Genomic DNA, 17,780 nt, shown 5'->3' with positions numbered 1-17,780 from the left:
TAAACAAAAACTTCAGTTTTTTGAAAGTAGGCCAATTAATTAGTAATAGTTAGTACTTAGATTTAACAAACACTACAATTTGTTCAATTAAAGTTGTACAATTCAAAGTTCTTTTTAAATTTTATGACCTTCATAAGATTCATAAAAATAATACTTCATTAAATTCAAGAATTTATTGTTAGATATTAAATTTTGACCTTAGAAATATATACAGTACATCTCGTTAGCCCTCTAATATGGGTGCAACCTCTTTGTTTGCTGCGAATTCCACACTTTGGCATCGGCCTCGCGTACCGCACATCTCCTTTTTCCTGGCTGTCTCCGTGACTTGGAGGAGCTGTCTTCCTGTAGTTCCCTGCCACACTCCTCCGATTCTCCACTCCTTTCTCTCGGCCCAGAACTTTGAGCTCTTGGCGGCTATGCAAATGCAGTAGCCAATGCCCTCGGGTTGTTGTGATGTGTGCGCGCGCGTTGAGCATTTCAGATCCCAGCTTCTCCATCTCTGTCGCCCCACACTCCCCCTCTCTTTCGCTCTTTCTCTCTTTCCTTCGACTGTGAGTGTGTTTTTGTGTGTGTGTGCGCTTTAATTGCACGTTTAAAGGCAGCCACAGAAGCGGTATTTACTAAATATGGCCACAGAGGCAGTCACAGGAGCAAATGCACACTGGGAGAAAAATGAGTTAAGATCTTGGCAGGATCAAGGCACTCAATTCGTTGCGTATTAAATCTGAGCAATGGCTCAAAAAATTTGAAAAATATGTCTTTTCGGCTATAAGTATTTTTGGTATGGTTTGGGTGTCAAAAAATGGTGATAATAAAAATAGTTCATTTGTGATTTTCTTTGAATACAACAAATCTTTAACATTTTAAAGGTTAAGTATTCATTTTAATACATTTTTTCCAAAATTAAAAGTATTTTAAGAGCATTTTGTGTCAAAATATTATTTAGAATTTTTTTGTTTTGAAAGACATTTCGGTGGCCGTTTATGTAGCTTGAATACTAGACCTTGGCTTTGATGTTTTGCCGAGAGAATGCTGTACTTTGTACCCCAATATATTCTCTGTGTATCAGATTGGTCAGTGGCATCCACAGTGTTGCACGCGTGTCTGGCTGCCTGTTGTCGCGTTTGGCCCGCAAATTGATGCACATTTGATGCGTCGACGTCGGAGATTTTCTGGGTCCTTCTCTCTTGGCTCACATATATGCAAAATGAAAGCTCTTTCTTATGTTTTCCCCCTTACACATTTTTTAAATCCCCTTCTTACCCCTCTTTTTCCCTGCTTCAAGCCTATCAGTTAAGGTTTATTGATGTTTTGATAGCGATCAGCGCTCTCGGCTATTTGGACCGTGTTCTTGCTGCTTCAGCTCAATGGCTCATCGGCTGGCTTCCTTATGGTGTTTGTTATGGGCCAGGAGAGGCGATTATCTCCGATGCTTAACTTGGCCCGCGAAATTGTGTCAAAAATTATGTTGTCGTGTGACGGCAAATGGCCATTCAAGGCTCTTATCTCGTTCTCCCCGCGCAACTTAATTAAAATATTAACTCAAACGCTAGAGGGAGACGGAAAGTGGGTTCTTGAAGTTTATTACGGAATCACACTAAGAAAAAAAGCAGAAATCGTATTAAAAAAATAAAAAAAAAAACCGGCTACGGCCATGATTTTCCAACCATTTTGTCTTGGCCCAGAGATAAAGACAGAGAGAGAGAGGGAGAGAGAGAGAGAGCAAGAGAGAGAGAAAAATATCTCGGCTGAAACTATTTTGCTTCAAAGCCGCTGAATTTCTGAATGGTTGTAAGTAACTTGAGATAAATTCGCCTCACGGCGAATCCGAGGTGAGTTTCCTGAGTTCTCTCTCTGGTTTTCTCTCTCTCTTCGACTCTCTCTCTCTCTGGACTGGCATTTATGGAATGTGAGCGCTCAAAAATGCGTTAAAGGTGTTTATAAAATTAAAATTGTGCAAAACAAGTCGCGTAAACACAGAAAGAGAGAGCGGGAATTCTCTCCGGAGAAAAAAAATAGAGAAACTCTCTCCGCTGAGAAACACCTAAGAATATGGACACACATAAAAGGGCAACGCATCGGTGTTTAGAAAAAAGTGAATTGAGCCAGCACTGGCAAAAAAAATCATTAGGCTTTAAACACTCAGAGAAAACTAGCAAATGTTGGGGTTAATACAAATTTTGTGTTTTTAATTTTAACTAAATTACTTTCATATTTCGTTTGACTTTTTTCGCAAAATAATTTGATATCTGAAAATTGAGTTTACGTTTAAACCATATTAAACTTAACACTCAAAACAAATAGGACCGAAATTAAATATTAAACTTTCCACATACATTTAAATATTTTATATGCATTTCATTGAATAATATATTTGAATATTTAATTTGAATATAAACTACAAAATTTTTGATTCCATTTTTATATCAGTGAAGAGACAAAGAAAATTGGTGCACACAGAGCGCCGCATACGCAATCAAGGAAAGGTGGGGAAAAGGGGGTCAGGGGTACGGCGGGGGCATGCCGGTGGTACAGGGGGGCAACCTGCCACTTGCACCCTCCGCCAACCTCCTTCCTTCACTTAAAACCAGTTCAGTGTGAGTGCGTTGGTGCGAGTGTTTGTGCATTAGAGGAGCGACCACATAACTTGGCCAAATGGGCAGATCGTGTTCCCTTTGGGCCCCACCGCCCCCCTCCTCCTTCCTGCCACGACTCCGAACCACCCACCCCCGCGAAAGCCCAAAGTCGTAATTGTGGGAGCTACCCCAAAATGAGATTTACGTAGATAAGCCAAACAATGCGAAATTACAACACCGAAGAAAAAATGTTGTTGTGAGCCTTGTTAATTAATTGATAATAAAAATAAGTGCAAAATAATAGAATAATTCGTAGAGATAAATTATTATATGAAATAAGATAATTCAATCCCTGAAGTTATTTTATCCAATTAAAAACGTTTATATAAAATAAATAAATCACGGCAATGAAATTTTAAAATTTTTCTGAGATCGTATTATTTTATCAAAAAAGAAAGTTCATTCAACATATTTTACGATTTAAAAGCATTACAAAATCGTGGTTTAAAATGGATATCATATTTTATTTTTAAAATCAACTCCCCAATTGCGCATAATATTACCCCTAATAAAGTGATTCACAATGAAAATAAAACATTCCTCTAATAAAAATTTTCTCTCTCTGTAGCAGCAATAATATCTAATTTCGTTGTTCGGGTAACTTCTACGCTGGACTGATTTCGAACTTGTTGGCAGTGCGAGGTTTTGGCTGCCAATCCGTTGGCTTTTGGGTAGTAAAAAAGGGGATCGCCGGAAGGGGCCAGAATGTCTTAGGAATCTGCGAGTGCAGTTCCCGTTCCCACATTCCCTCACTCTCCCTTTCGCTCTCTGCCCCCCATGTAATTGCCTGTAATTTAGTGTGTAACTGCAACGGCAACAACAAATCTAAGATGACAAGAACCACACGACGAGCAAATTATGTTGTCTTTTTGCCACAGCAAAAAGGAAACTCCAAACTACTAACTCCAAATTGGGCGGAGGAGTTAAGAGTGGAAATGGAAGGGCGGGGCGGGGCGGTTGGTATAGGGTGCCGCATTTTTGTACTATTTAGTTTTTCTCTTCGTGTAATTTGCATAATGAGATTTTAATTTTTACGCTCGCATAATAATTTCCAAATGGGGATGTGTAATCCCCATTGCTGCCACTCCCACTTGGACGCAAGTTCGTTGCCTAAGTCTTTTGTTTCGTGGCCCAAATTAAAGTGTAATTTGGTTAGCCATTAGTTGGTCAGACGCGCCAGAGTCGACGACGAAGTCGGAGTCGGAATGGCGGCATTTGATCTCCTCTAATTAAATAGCATTTCCGCTTCTACGGCTAGAAAATAATACAGCGGCAGTTAAGGCAACAACAGCTGCCTGGAATGACCAAGAAGCAAAAGGTGTGGCCTGGCAAAGAGGAAAAAAGGTTCATCAATGTAACAGAGGCTGACCAGAAGAATTTTAAGCTATTTCTTATTATCTTTGAGCCCTGGCATATATTTTGAATTGCTTAAAAGTACTTTTAAATTGAATGTCTTATTAACAAATTATAAAGATGACAGTCAACTGAAAACAAATCCATAACATATATAAAATTCGTCATATTTTTTTCCAATTTTAATGAATTTTATATAAACTCTTTGACTAATAAGAAGTTTAAACTTAACTCTACCGCAAAAAGTTCTTCCAAATTAGTGATGTCCATTTCTTTTCTTCTCCCGATTCCGCACAGTTTCTCCCTCAATTATCTTCGATAATTGCAAATTCCTTAGGATGGCTGCACAACTCTGTTCCGATTCATTGGGGCCGAAAACAATGATGGGCAGCTGGCCAAGTATTTTGGCTTCTCACTAAGAGCGAGTGGCAGCAGTTATGCCAAGTAGTGCTCTCTTTTAGCCTTCGGGGATTCAGAAACTTTGTGCAAAAATGTTTGGCCGTTGACTTAGAATTATTGGTTTTTTTCGGACAGAAAACTCTTTTGACTTGTATTCGTCTGTGATTCTTTCACCAACTTTTTTCCGTTGATCGGTTTTAATTTGCTTTAGGTGCGGACCCTTAAAAAAGTTAGCTGGAAGTATGGCTCGTTGGCCAGAGCTTCATTTTTTTCCCCTTTTTTCATATAAGAAACTCCAATTTTGCGTTTTTTTTTCGAATTGGGGCTGGGATTTTGGGTCTTTTATTGTCTTCACGACCACAGATTGGCTTCAATATGCGTCCGAATAACAAGAAGATCAAGAAAAGGGGATCGCGGGCATTCGAATTTAGTTTTTAGGCCCTCGAGTTCGGGCATCGGACTCATTTTATGATTATTGAGCCGCCAAATCGCACCAGATACTGAACAAATCTCTTAGTATGGATAGTTATCCATCTCTTTCTCAATTCTTTAGACTGCCGAGTTCAGACCTCATCATTTCAGTTTCGGTTTCGGTTTCGGTTTTGGTTTCTGTTGTTTTATTTTTGCGTGAGCCATTTATGCGTTTTGTATTTCGTATTTTGTTTGCTTGTGGTTAATTTTTTTGAAGCTGGCTATCAGAGGCAGCAAATCTGCTTTTCTTTTATTGTAATTAAAGAAACGTGACTTTTTGTCAGATTCCATCAAATCTCTTCGTTGTTGAGAATTGGCGTTGTTATTCCAACTTATTGTTGTTTCGTTTCTCTGTCCCGGTGTCCGTTAATTTGGTCTCTCTCACGTTGTTGGACCTGTGATGAGATGTGATTTGATTCGATTTGATTGCCTTGGGTTGCGGAAATGATCTAAGCCGACGGGCGAAATTAAGGTATCTGCGTAGTTAAGCTATAATTAGCCATGGAGGGTCCCCAAGATTGTGATAAGTTGACCAGCCAAGCAGATTTAGACAGTTAAAGAAGGTGTTTGATAAAGCTTTTGTTTTTAACATAAACTAGATAAAATTTACTTCACCAAGTTAAAGCTTAGGCGCATAAATCTTAATAACTGACCGTAAAATGACTAAGAAAATATTAAGAAGAGATTACATTACTTTGACAACTATTCTAAAATTAATAATGCTAACATCAATTACTTCCCAACATAGCTTGCTTAGTATGTAAAAATATCATTGAAAGTCTAATTTCAAACTGATAGTTAATTCTATCAAATAAAATTTGCTACTAGGGTATTTAATTGTTCGGCATGTTTTTCCTAACTTTTTGTTGTTAACATTGCGCTGAGTTGAAACTCGTGTTGTTGTTAAATTGCTGAGAAGTTTGGAGTCGCGGCTACATTTTCAGTCAGTTGGTCGCGAGCTTATTTTTCCAGCGTTTCGTTGTCGGTTTGTTTTTTCCTTGTTTTTCTGAGAGACAAGAGAGGTCACATTTGATAGTCTGAACAAAAATCTTGTCGACGTCTCGAGACGCTCTTGTACCTACTATACATATAGTAGAATGGGTGATAGCCGCCGCGAAGGAAAGAGCGAACAAAATGCCTTCGTTAAGCGCTTGAAACGGTTTTAGGCCTTGTCTCTCTGTTGTTGATGTTTTTTTTTTCGAAACTTTTTTCCCTATTTTTTTTTTTGAATGCCCATTTTGTTTCTGTGAGCGGAGAAAAATGTTATAAAAATGTAATTACCCGATGATGAATGGATTAACTACAAAAGAGTGAGAAGCCTGCATTGCTCAGGGTGCGGATGAGGATGGTAGTGGGGGGAATTTGGGAGGTATGAACGGGAACTGTTTGAAATTTGTGTGTGCCCAAAGAAGTTAACAAGAAGTTAACAATACTTGAAGATTGACAAACAATATCGGGTATACCCTTTCCAAATTTTTTAAACCAACATCGTCCGTTTATTTTTTGTATTATCTTTTTCATTCTTAAAACTTTATTACAAAAAATAAAATTGGTACAATCTATCTTACTTTTTTAAACCCTGCAGACGAACTTGATAAAATAATTATTATCTGAGACTTGAAAAATAAAAGATTTTAAATACGATTATTTTCAATACTTCAATATTTTGCATTACCAGCTTCATCACAATTTTTATATACCCCTTCCTCATCCAATTGCATCTCGTGGCATGCACCGCTTCCATCTAACTCCCCTCCCCCTCACGATTCCCTACGGATGTCGAAGTCAATGTTTAAGGCCCGATGTCTGATGTCTTATGGCCAACGTCTAACGTCCAACGTCTAACGATGTCTGATGTCCGATGTCTGATGTCCGATGTCCGACTGACTGATCTGACTGGGAGCGGGTAATTGATGCATGAGATTAGTTTTGGGGCCCAAGTACGTGGAAAATCCATAAGCAACGCTCGTTGTGTGTGGATTCGAGGCTGTTGGTGGCGAGACAAACGATTTTAATGACCCACCCGGAAAGTGGGTCACCCACCGATGGAAAAACGGGAGTTGGAAGCTGGAAGTTGGAAATACTAGTACTGAACTAATGACTCACCTTAAGTATGCACCTGCCCACGGGTTCGTTTTCAGCGACGGAAACATTGTAGAAGCTCTGGTCGAAGATCGGTTCGTTGTCATTTACATCGTGGATGGTGACCAAAACAGTGGCGGATGAGGAAAGTGGCGGTACGCCGCCGTCCCTGGCGATGACCGTTAGCTGCGGCACCGGTTCCGTTTCGCAATCGATATGTGATCGAGTGGTGATCAGGCCCGTTTGTGGGTCAATCTGAAACCACTGGGCATGGGTGTCAGGTGTCTCGGCCAGGGAATAGCTCAGAGCCGAGTTCAGACCCTCATCGCGATCGTGGGCCAAGACTTGGAGAACCGAAGTACCCGGATCGGCCACCTCCATCACATTGGCATGATACAAATCCTGCTCGAACTCGGGCGGATTATCGTTGACATCGGTAATGCGCAGGAATATCGATTTGGTGGCGTGCAAAGGGGGCGTTCCCTTATCGGTGGCTATCACACTTAGGGTATAGTTGGAAACCATTTCCCTGTCCAGCGGCAGCTTGACTATCACCAAATAAATACTGTTATCCCTGGTGGTCAAGGCAAAGTGCCCATCTCCTCCATTGAGAGTGACATTGACATTGGCATACTCCGTTTTCGAATCGGGATCATGCACCGAAATTCTGGCCACAAATTCCCCCGGTTGAGCAGACTCCGATATCTTTGGCGATGCATCATCACTTAGGAAAATCACATTTATGGTGGGCTGATTGTCATTCACATCGGTGACTCTTATGGAAACAAAGGCTGTCGTCTCCAGAGGCTGTTCGCCATGATCTTTGGCCACCACCACAAGTTCGTGCAGCTCTTTAGTTTCAAAATCCAATGCCTTGTTGATGTAAATAGCTCCTGTCCTGGAATCTATGCGAAACATTTGCTCCTTGTCGCTCTGTCTTCTATTGATGGCATACTCCACCAGACCATTCTCATCGGCATCCGTATCGGATGCATAAACCTGAAGGACACTCGTGCCCACAGTGGCATTTTCTGGAACTGTGGCAAAGTATCTGCTTTGATTGAAAATCGGTTGATTGTCATTCACATCCTGAATGGTTATGTTGACAGTCATGAATCCCCGCAAGGGAGGACTTCCACCATCTAGAGCTTCAATGAGTAGGCTATAGCCTGGTGTGGTTTCCCTGTCCAGAAAACCACTGATCTGCAGATCCAAGTACAGCACACCATCTCTTTCGCGGTGAGATGACAGCCTAAAGGCGTCATTAACATTCCCCGATACGATATTATACCGCTGGGTGTTGTACGGTTCCAGATCAAGATCCCTAGCCGGCAGCAAGGTTCTCTTCACCTCCCTGGGCGTGTTCTCTGGAAATTCGATGTGCATCGAGGGCTGTGGAAACGTGGGTGCATTGTCGTTCTCATCCTTGACCGTGACCACCACTCGAATATTACGACCGCTCAGTGGAATGGCCACCAGACTATAAGAAGCTCGAGTTTCTCTGTCCAACTTCACTTTGGTGCGGATCTCCCCTGTGGCCCGATCTATGGCCAAATCAGTTTCCACGCCCGCCTCGGCCACAATGATATACGGCGGACCACTATCAATCCCATCGAAGTCCCCTATATAACCGATCTGATGATCCACCGCCACGCCTTCAAAGACCTCCAACTTTCGCTCCCTTTCCTTATCACTGGAGGCAGCCTGAGTAGAGTGTCCCCAGAGTAGGATCACCAAAAGACATAGTAGGCCTTTGCTCAGCATGTGCGAGGGATGCAGGGCGGGTGGCGAAGATATCGATTTGATGTTGCAACGTCTCCGGCATCGATGGAACATGGTAAAGTCCTTCGGCTGCTGGTGGTTCCCCATGGATGTCCTCGTCGTTACTGCCGAATCCATTGCTGCTTTCATGGTTGATGCATCCACTTGTGGGTGAATTTTCGGGTGAAAACTTAAAGGAGCTAAGAACGTCCCTGACAGAGATAACCTCCTTCTAGCAAGGCCATGGCAAATCTAAAATAGAAGAGAGTGAAAAATATATAAGTTTATGTTTACGCCATTGATATTTTAAGTTTAAATATGTATGCAACTTAAAAAACCTGCTAAAAATTGTAAACTAAATATGGAATATCAAAGTTTATGTACATAACTTTAAAATGATTTTTCATTTGAAAACTAACTTAATGAATTTAAAAGCTACCTATATATATATATATGTATTTCAAAAAACTTTTAAGCCTTAAGGAAATCCTCAGTTTTTTCCAAACTTAAACATAACCATAGGTTAGTATAAATAGGATATAGAAAGTCTAAGTTTAAGTTTTTGTCAAAGAATATCTAATATTGTGTATACCACTTTAAAACGTTTGTTAATTTGGAAACTAAAATTAATGAATTTTAAAGTTCCCCTGTATAAATTCATAATTTATCATGTATTGAAATAATTTTAAGCCTCAACCAAGTCCTCAGTTCTTCCCAAACTTCAGCACCAACTAATTCAATATTTTGTGGCGATGCAATAGTGACAAATGGGCTTTGACCATAATCCCCCGCCCACACCACAAGTTTTGCGCCTAGACAAAAAGCCAACATTGAGAACCCCCAAGAGAAGAACGCATAGTTGCAGCTAATAGACTGATAACTGCCCCAATGCGCTTAGCTCCGCCTGATGACTGCTATGATGCTATGATGCTACGATGCTTCGATGCTACGATGATGATGATGGCGAGGATGGAGAGGCTTACGCATGGTGGAGGCATTTTCATTTGGCCATTTGGGGGAATTTGAAATGCTAATAGACGGCCGAGAAAGATCAGGAATGAAGACAAAAGACGCGGACGTTGCCGATGCCTATGCCGAAGTCGATGCCGATGCCGATTCTACCTGCGTGCGAACGGTTCAAAGGCTAAAAGGGTCTCGGGCCTGCTTTTTGGACCTCTGTGTTATACTGGTTCTGGTTTTTGGGCTCTCGATGAAATATGACTGGCACACAAACACACACACACATTCCAAGAGAAATCGAAAAAACAATTCCTCTGCCAAAGTTGCCATTGCGCTGGATGACCAGAAACTCTGGACTCAGAACTAATGCCATGTGGCTGGAATTGGAATCGAACTGAGGGAATGCTTCGTCCGAGGTCCGAGCAATTCGTGGCGAACAATTTAGTTAACAAGACCATGACTAACACTTTTTTCTTTGAGTGGCCAAAACAACATTTGTTTCCACTGCAATTTGGAAAGATTTTTCTCGCGCGATAAGCGAAAATACAAAAAAGAACAAGAGGGATATATAAAATTATGATTATTGTTTTGGGAATGCCTTAGAAAATTTCATTTCGTGATCAGATAGAGATCTTACAACTGCTAGCGCTTGAGAGTACAGACCAGATGATCCTGTTCAATCAGCCAGCCAGCAATTAAACCCGAATTAAAGAGTCTTGGGAAACGAAGAGATCAGGCTGGGCGTTAGAAGACTGACGGATTCTTCCCTTTCAAATGATTGACACACAACCATCACATCCCCGCAAACAAAGAAAGATTTCTGCAAGCCTTTCATGTCCATCGAGAAATGCCGCTACCATTAGGCCTCTAATAACTTTATAATGATCATGTCCCGTGTCCCATGTCCCACGTCCCTTCCTTCCATGACTTGGGGCGTAATTTAATAAACTGCAACTCTGTGATACGCAAATTACTCCAGGAAAAGACGAGTTGAGCTGCCGTTGCGGAAACGTCATTTTGATTTGCACTTGTCATAAGTTTGGATGAACTGCTAATACCCGAACACATTAGAAAGCCCGTGGAGCGGTTCCCGATTCCCATTCCCATTGCCATTGCCATTGCCTTTGCCGTTAGTATCCAAGATCCCTGGCGCCCCAAGTTGGACAGCTCCCGTCCAGAGATCTCTGCAGATCTGGGATCGTGGAGCAGTCCGATTTGAGTGCCAGCTGGCGGTCGGCCGGTCGGTCGCCTTGCGTGTGGCTGCACCTGAGATCTGAGATCCGTTGGAAATGACCGTAGCTGTGGGAAATGACCAGTGGATGGAACAAAATGCTCCCATTTTGCACTGCGAGAAAAGAGTTGTAAACGACGATTTGCACAAAGACCTTGGCGCTATTTTTTTTTTCCTTCCGAAAAGATTGAGTCTAAAAATTCAGTGACACCGACAAAATGTTTGTTGCATTTTTCTCATAGGCATTTTTAGAACAATGGAACTTTTTCGTGTAAGTTGAAATTATTATTACCCATTATTTCTTTTGTCATAAAACTACCTCAGACAAAAGAATCAAAATTTGAGAACCAGTCTGTAATGTTTCACTTTAATCTGCAACATTTCTTTCTGTTGGCTAATGAAAAAATGCATGTGGCAGAGTTAGTGTCTTGGGGTTCTGTGCACTCTGGCAGCATCTAATATCGAGTGACAAAGTTGTAATTATATTTGTGGTTCCAGTTCTTGGCCAGAGTTCCAGGGACCAGGGACCAGGGAACAATTTCACGTTGCCAGCCCAGGTTTTGGCCATTAAAAATTATGCTTTTTCCCGAGAGAATTTAATTTTCTTGTCTTTCTTTTTGTTTGCTTTTTTTTTGATGTTTTTACGAGCGCACAAAAGCTCGTAAAAGCGTACCAACCAAAAAGGGGAATACTGAAAAATCAGAAACAAAAACAGAGCGGCATCAATAAAATCTAGTTAATAGCAAATAAAAGCAACAACAAATACCCATAACACCGCAGAGCGGTATTAAACGTACACAATCATAACAATAACAGCGTAAACTTTACAGCCCAACTAATTAGGCTGGCCAATGAAAAAAAAAATAAAAAGAGATAGGTGATGAAGAAACGATGAGGATCGGTCCAAGTTTTTTAGCAACAAAACTACTGTAAATGCAAACAGGTATTTAAAATGAATATTTACTATTAAAAATCGGACATTATTTGCTGATTTTTACTACAAAAGTGCTTTATATTTTATAAATGCCTTTGTTACTGATAATTAAAGTCCACATGTAAAATCATTTAAAACTCCACAGCGGAAATATATATAAAATATTTTTAATATAATTTTAAAGTGGAAACGATTTAAAAAAAAATTAAGAATGTGCTTTTGCTTACTCTTGCATTGCATTTTTTTACAACTGAGATATCCATACATCTCGTATGATTTTAGCTTTAAAAAGGCAAATTGGAAATCTACAGCTCTCGTGATTATGCTACAATTTTAAGGCCTCAAACCGGCAATCAAATGGTAAACCAAACTGGAGCACAAGATTTGCATGTACATAGGGAAAACAAGGAGAATCGGTAGCCGGAAGAAGTGTTTTGTAAACGCTTAATCACTGACCAAACAACAGGCGACTAAAACAAAAATAAAAGCTTTTAACAGACTTCATTAACATGCACATTACACATGTAGCAGAAGCAGAGATTTTCTACTCGAACAATTAAAAAGAGTCGAAGAAGAAAATCAACTTGTTTGGGTTGATGTTGATGTTGTTGTTGTTACTGTTTTTGCTGCGGTTCCGCTCGTGATTTAACTGCAAATTATGCAAAATTGTTGTCTAAAACCAGAGGCTAAGTAGGTGGTAAGTAGACGCTTTAAAGCGTGTTTAATTAAATGTTGAGTAATTTATGAAAAAAAGACGAGGGGGGCGGCGGCTGCGGACTGACTGTCTGAGTTTATATGGGCCAGTCTACCAGCTAATAAGTTATTTCAAATGAGTTTCTAATTGTCCGACACACACCAGACGGCAGGCTATAAACAGCGAAACTTTAATTGTCCGCATATTAATCGAACTCATTTAGATGCAAATCCGAAAGATCCGACTCCGAGAGATTTCAAGCCAACCAAGCAAAACCAAAAGCCGCGAAAGCGTGAAGTAAACACGAGTGTTTTTCTGCTAGGAAAAGTGCGAAAATGCAAGTGAAACCAGGGATTTTCGATTTCATTTCCATTGCGTTTTTCATTTCGATTTTACCTGGTTTCTTCATTTCATTTCACTTTTAAAAGGGCCTTGGTCAGTTGAAAACAAGCAAGTTTGACACTTTTTAATTGCCAGTGCGGAGGATTCCCGATTCTGTCGAGGAATCACATAATGAGCGCTAATTAGTAGCAAGTGTCAGGAAAAAAAGGAAGGACGACAGAGATGAGATGTTTCGGTTCATATCTTATCGGCTGCCATGACAGCCGCAACATCTACCAGTTGCAGATGGGAGTACAAAAATGAAAAACGTTCTCGTTAGAGATTGTCGCAAAAAAAAAAGGAGAATCAGATCGTTATACTCTAATATGCCAAAACACTTGTAATTTAAAGTATTGTTTATGGATGATAAGAACACAAATAAATAGAAACCCTGCCTATCTTGAACCATTTGAACTGCATTTTTAAGCGCACTTCAATAGTTAAAATGGCTCTTGTGGCTCATTTTTTTTCCAATGGTACCCTACTTATCCGTGGGTAGCCCATCTCCGCAACAACTATGGGGTATTAATAGATTTACACCGGAAGTCTGTCGTCCATGGCATCATCTCCTCGTTGACTCAGATTCCAAGTTTTGTTTGGATAGCATTAAGCAATAATTGCTGGTTGGGTTTTTGGCCATTGTTTGGCGCGTTTTATGGCCACCATTAGGGTATAAAGCCAAGGCGCAGCCCCCAAATGCTAATTCCCGATACAGTGTTCAGAAAGCGGTTCATTAACCCATGGCAGCACCCGACTTTTACTGTAAAACACAAAAATATTTCTCAATCAGCATCCGATTTCGGAAGGCAGCAAAATGTATAACGTTCAGCTCTCGCTTATCTCCAGTCGTAATATTCTGGTTCTATAACGAATGATGACCAATAAAACAAATCAAATTATGTAGGCAACATGTTTATGGGTCTGACAAACAAGTGTGAGTATTTAAAACGAATACCCTGTTCTTTGAACGGACTAAAAAACTATAAAATATCAATAAAATATTTCAAATAATTTATAACTTTATCTAAAGTTTCATTTTGAAAGTGCTTCTTTGTTATTAAATAAGATACACTTTTGTTAAAAATGATTTCGTCTAGTCTAAAATGCCTTTTAAAGCAGATAATTTTATTTCTGCTCCTTCTGTTTTATTTTCTGATTAATCAAATTGATGGCATTCCTCATTTTATTTTGTTTTAATGATGTTTACCCGTGCAATATCAGGGCCAGAGCCATGTGGCCATAAAACGGCATCGAATTTTAGATTGGTCTGCGCAAGATGCTCGAATTAAGATGGTTTATTGTGTTGGCAAATATTTATGCCCACCTGGCACGAGATCAAGTCGAAACCACAACCTGTTCCATTCTTTTCTCAGCGCGAGAAGTGTCTTCATCCATGGACGATGGACGATGAACATATTCGCCGACTAATCACAGGCCAAGTCACATTCGAATGTCCGCGGTGCCAACTCGCATGAGGCTCAACAAAGAAATTAGCGCGAGGAAAATTCCCCTAAGTCCCCGTTAAAAAGCGGGTGTTAGTGTTTACAGCAGGTGCGTGTGTTCCCATACACAACGAAAAACTAATATTATATTGTGCTTGGGTACCATTTTTTTTATCAAAAAAAGACATTCTCGAAAATTTTTTTTGCTTTATTCTAATATATAGTCATGTTGTTAAAATAAAGTTTACTCATTTTAATGTTATTCCATAAATAGGAGATTGATTAATCTTCAACATTTTCCTATGTACAAAAAAATTACACATCAAAACAAAATCAAATTGATTTCGATCTGCTGTTTTTTTTTCAGTGCAGACCTCGGCCACGTCTAATGTAATTTTCCCGGCAGATCGGGCTGAATGTGTGTGGTCCGCTCTGATGGCTTTTTCTCCGCACACACGCGAAAATAGATTAAAGAGTAATCTTTGTTTGTACAGCGCTAAGCATTGCGGCAATTAGTGGGGAAAAAGGGGGAAAGCCGGCGGACATTGGAGCAATTTAAAGCGCATTAAACTGCGTTTTGCAAGTTTGTGTCCTCAGTCTTACGATTGTGCGCCCGCACCTTTGCACGAACACCTGCCGCCGTCTAGAGATAAGACGATGAAAAACCTACAGTTTATGCCCGTTAGGTCTGATAAAGCAAATGTTTAGAAGGGACCGGGGCTGGAGGAAACTAACACACAAAAATGGGAAATGAAAATTATATTTTATTCTGTTCTCCCTTCTCTCTCGGCTCAACTTTGAACTCGGCGGTCTTTTGTTTTCCAACTTCAAAAGGAAGTGTAAATTAGGGGCCATAAAAACTAGGCCCTAATGTTCCGACTGCTCCGGCTTTTAGCAGCATGAAAATTGAAATAGGCCCCCCGGTAAAAAAGATGCTTAATAATTTAACAACGCACAGAAATTTAATTGGAATGGCATTAAAAAACCCGAGCACGCCTTGAACTTCTTACATGAAAATTGTCAGATATAAAATAGTTTCATGTCGTTACTGAGAATAAAGAACGTATAAAAAAAAGTTTACACACACAAATTGAAATAAATACATATTTATTTGAAAAAATATATGTTTATACTTTTTAATCTACGAACAAGAAAAATCTAATAACAGACATGTTGTGAAATTATGATCTACTTGAGTCATGTTGTATGTGTTTATACGTCTAAAATTGTAATGTATAACTCGCTATTTATTTCCTCCAATGGACTTTTAAGTTTTTGTTTCTGTGTAGTATTTGGTATTGTCATAGCTGTCTTTTCTTTGGAGTTTTTTCCAGGAATCACAGCTGGGCGACACTTTGCGCACATTTCCATTCCCTTCACGTGTCGCTCCGTATCGACGGAGATTAGAGATCGATCGAGCCTCAATCGTCGTCGCTGGGCGACGTGTAAAACAGGTAGAAGAAAAATCCCAACCACACCAACGCCAAGAACACCGACTCTATTTGTTTTTCCACATTTTCCTTGGGAGCGAACAACACAACACAAAAAAAAAAACCGAGGCGAAGATGAAAAAGAGGAAAACTCGAACAGTGGTTGGAGAAATGGAATACAAAGTGGAAGACGACGACTGGGAACTTGAGGCAGAAACACACAGAAATAGATAGAAATACAAGCACCCAAGAGGAGGCGGTTCACAGAGAGTAGAATGTGTGTTTTCCTCTTCTGGAACCGAACCTCATTCTCGGGTCCATCGCTTTCGATTACCAATTTGACTATTTCAAGTTGTTTTCGCTCCTGTTTCCCCAGCACAAAATAAAAGAAAAATATCTAATAAGGCCCGAGCCCAATCTACGCCTTTCCAAATTCTGGGTGTTTACTTTAGTTTTTGGGCTCTTATCTTTTATTTTTAGGCTTTTAAAAGGTTAACTCTTAATCTTAAGCCTTAATGTTTTACCTATTATCTTTCTCAAAATTATTTTTTCTTTTTCGTATATTTGTATACTCTTAGTTGACTTTTCATTAAAACATATTTCTGGGTTTCAAACAATAGACGTGCTTATGCTTAAGTACATTTAAAATCAATTGCTGAATTGCATTCTAGAAGTAAGAAAAATAAATCTCAATTGATTGACTTGGTATTTTTTATTTTCAACTATGTTTCAGAGTATTGGTTATAATTTTTTTAAAGATTTTGTTCTATAATATTTAGCCAGAGTATTATCGAAGATTTTTCATTGTGTAATGCTTCCATTTGTTCGCAATATTTAAATCTTTGCTTGTTCACTTCTAAGAAAGGTTAATACTGTTTTTGGTCTTTACCCGAGGCTTAACTCTGTTGATTTTGGTAAATTCTCTTACAATTATAACTGTCTTTTTTGACTTTGTCCCCTTTTAAGTATGGGCTTATTTTTTGGGTGGTACTTTTCATCTTTTCTCTTACATTTCTTGGCCTCTTCTTTGCTGCGGTGCTGTGCTGCTGCTTTTGAGCCGCAGAAATGCTACGGCTACGGCTGTTGCCAATATTTTTCACCAAAGGCGCAAACGACGGCAGCAACAAATACAAAAAAAACAAGGCGAAAACCCGCTGCCACAAACACAATGTTGTTGTATCTTTAGCCACACGGCCGAAGCGAGCCAAAAAGAACTCGTTTGACTTGTTGAACAATATTTCTTTTCGCCTTTTACTCTGTATATATTTGTTGTTGTGCTGCTGCTGGTGCTGAGTTGTTTTGTTTCTGTATTCGCTGTTGGGTTTTCTTGGCTGCCTTTTTGAAACACACTCTTTTGCTGATTTGTGAAAATTCTAGGCAATTTGAATATTATTGGAAATAACAAATTTTCACAAAACTTTTCTCACTCGCGGCGAAAAAGCAGCGACGACGGCGACAAAAAAACGGTGACGAAAACAAAATTAAAAACGCGGCGAACGAAGATTTTCAGGGGCTTTAAATAAATTGATTCCTTTTTATATCAACTTTGATTTGTCTGCACTGCACTTAAGGATTTTCTTGCACTCTCTTTCGTATATATATATATTTTCTTAGATTAATAAATATTTTAGCCGGATTTATACTAGCTCGAATTCCGACGGCGACACGAGGAGAACGCGACTGAGAAACGAATTTCCTCCGCTCGCTGCGATTCTCCAATGTGACTGCGACGAAAACACACGAAAGACTGGCGAGTTCCGAAGTCTGAAGACTGGAGACTGGAGCCGGGGCTCTCTTCTCTCCCTGTCTCTCTCTCTTTCTTCAGGATGCCCGAAAACCCACCTCGAAACCCACCTGTGGTCAAGAGATCGCTGTAATGAAGATCATTGAGAGGTGGAATAGTTTCTCCCCAGAGTGGTTTGGTCGGTTACTCCAAGAGAATTGGAGAAGAATTTCAAAAGGTGCACACACAATACACAAAATAAAATCGACGACAGGTCCAC

At 39.9% G+C, this 17,780-nt stretch overlaps 1 protein-coding gene across 1 annotated transcript in view; it reads right to left on the bottom strand.

Annotated features, from left to right (window-relative positions):
• The window catches only part of LOC128253592 (protein dachsous), a 74,581-nt gene extending 57,057 nt beyond the window's left edge, over nt 1-17,524 (bottom strand). Inside the window, exons 1-2 of the mRNA XM_052982103.1 lie at nt 16,788-17,524; nt 6,969-8,957 (exon numbers count right to left, since the gene is read on the bottom strand). Of these exons, the coding sequence (XP_052838063.1) occupies nt 6,969-8,855 (1,887 nt within the window). The 5' untranslated portion in view covers nt 8,856-8,957; nt 16,788-17,524. The remainder of the gene's footprint in view (nt 1-6,968; nt 8,958-16,787) is intronic.
• Nucleotides 17,525-17,780: the final 256 nt, after the last annotated feature.

This window comes from Drosophila gunungcola (genome assembly GCF_025200985.1).
Source record: "Drosophila gunungcola strain Sukarami chromosome 2L unlocalized genomic scaffold, Dgunungcola_SK_2 000052F, whole genome shotgun sequence".
NCBI lineage: Eukaryota > Metazoa > Arthropoda > Insecta > Diptera > Drosophilidae > Drosophila > Drosophila gunungcola.
The sequence above is the reverse complement of the archived record's forward strand: the minus strand, read 5'-3'. Positions and strand labels throughout refer to the sequence as shown.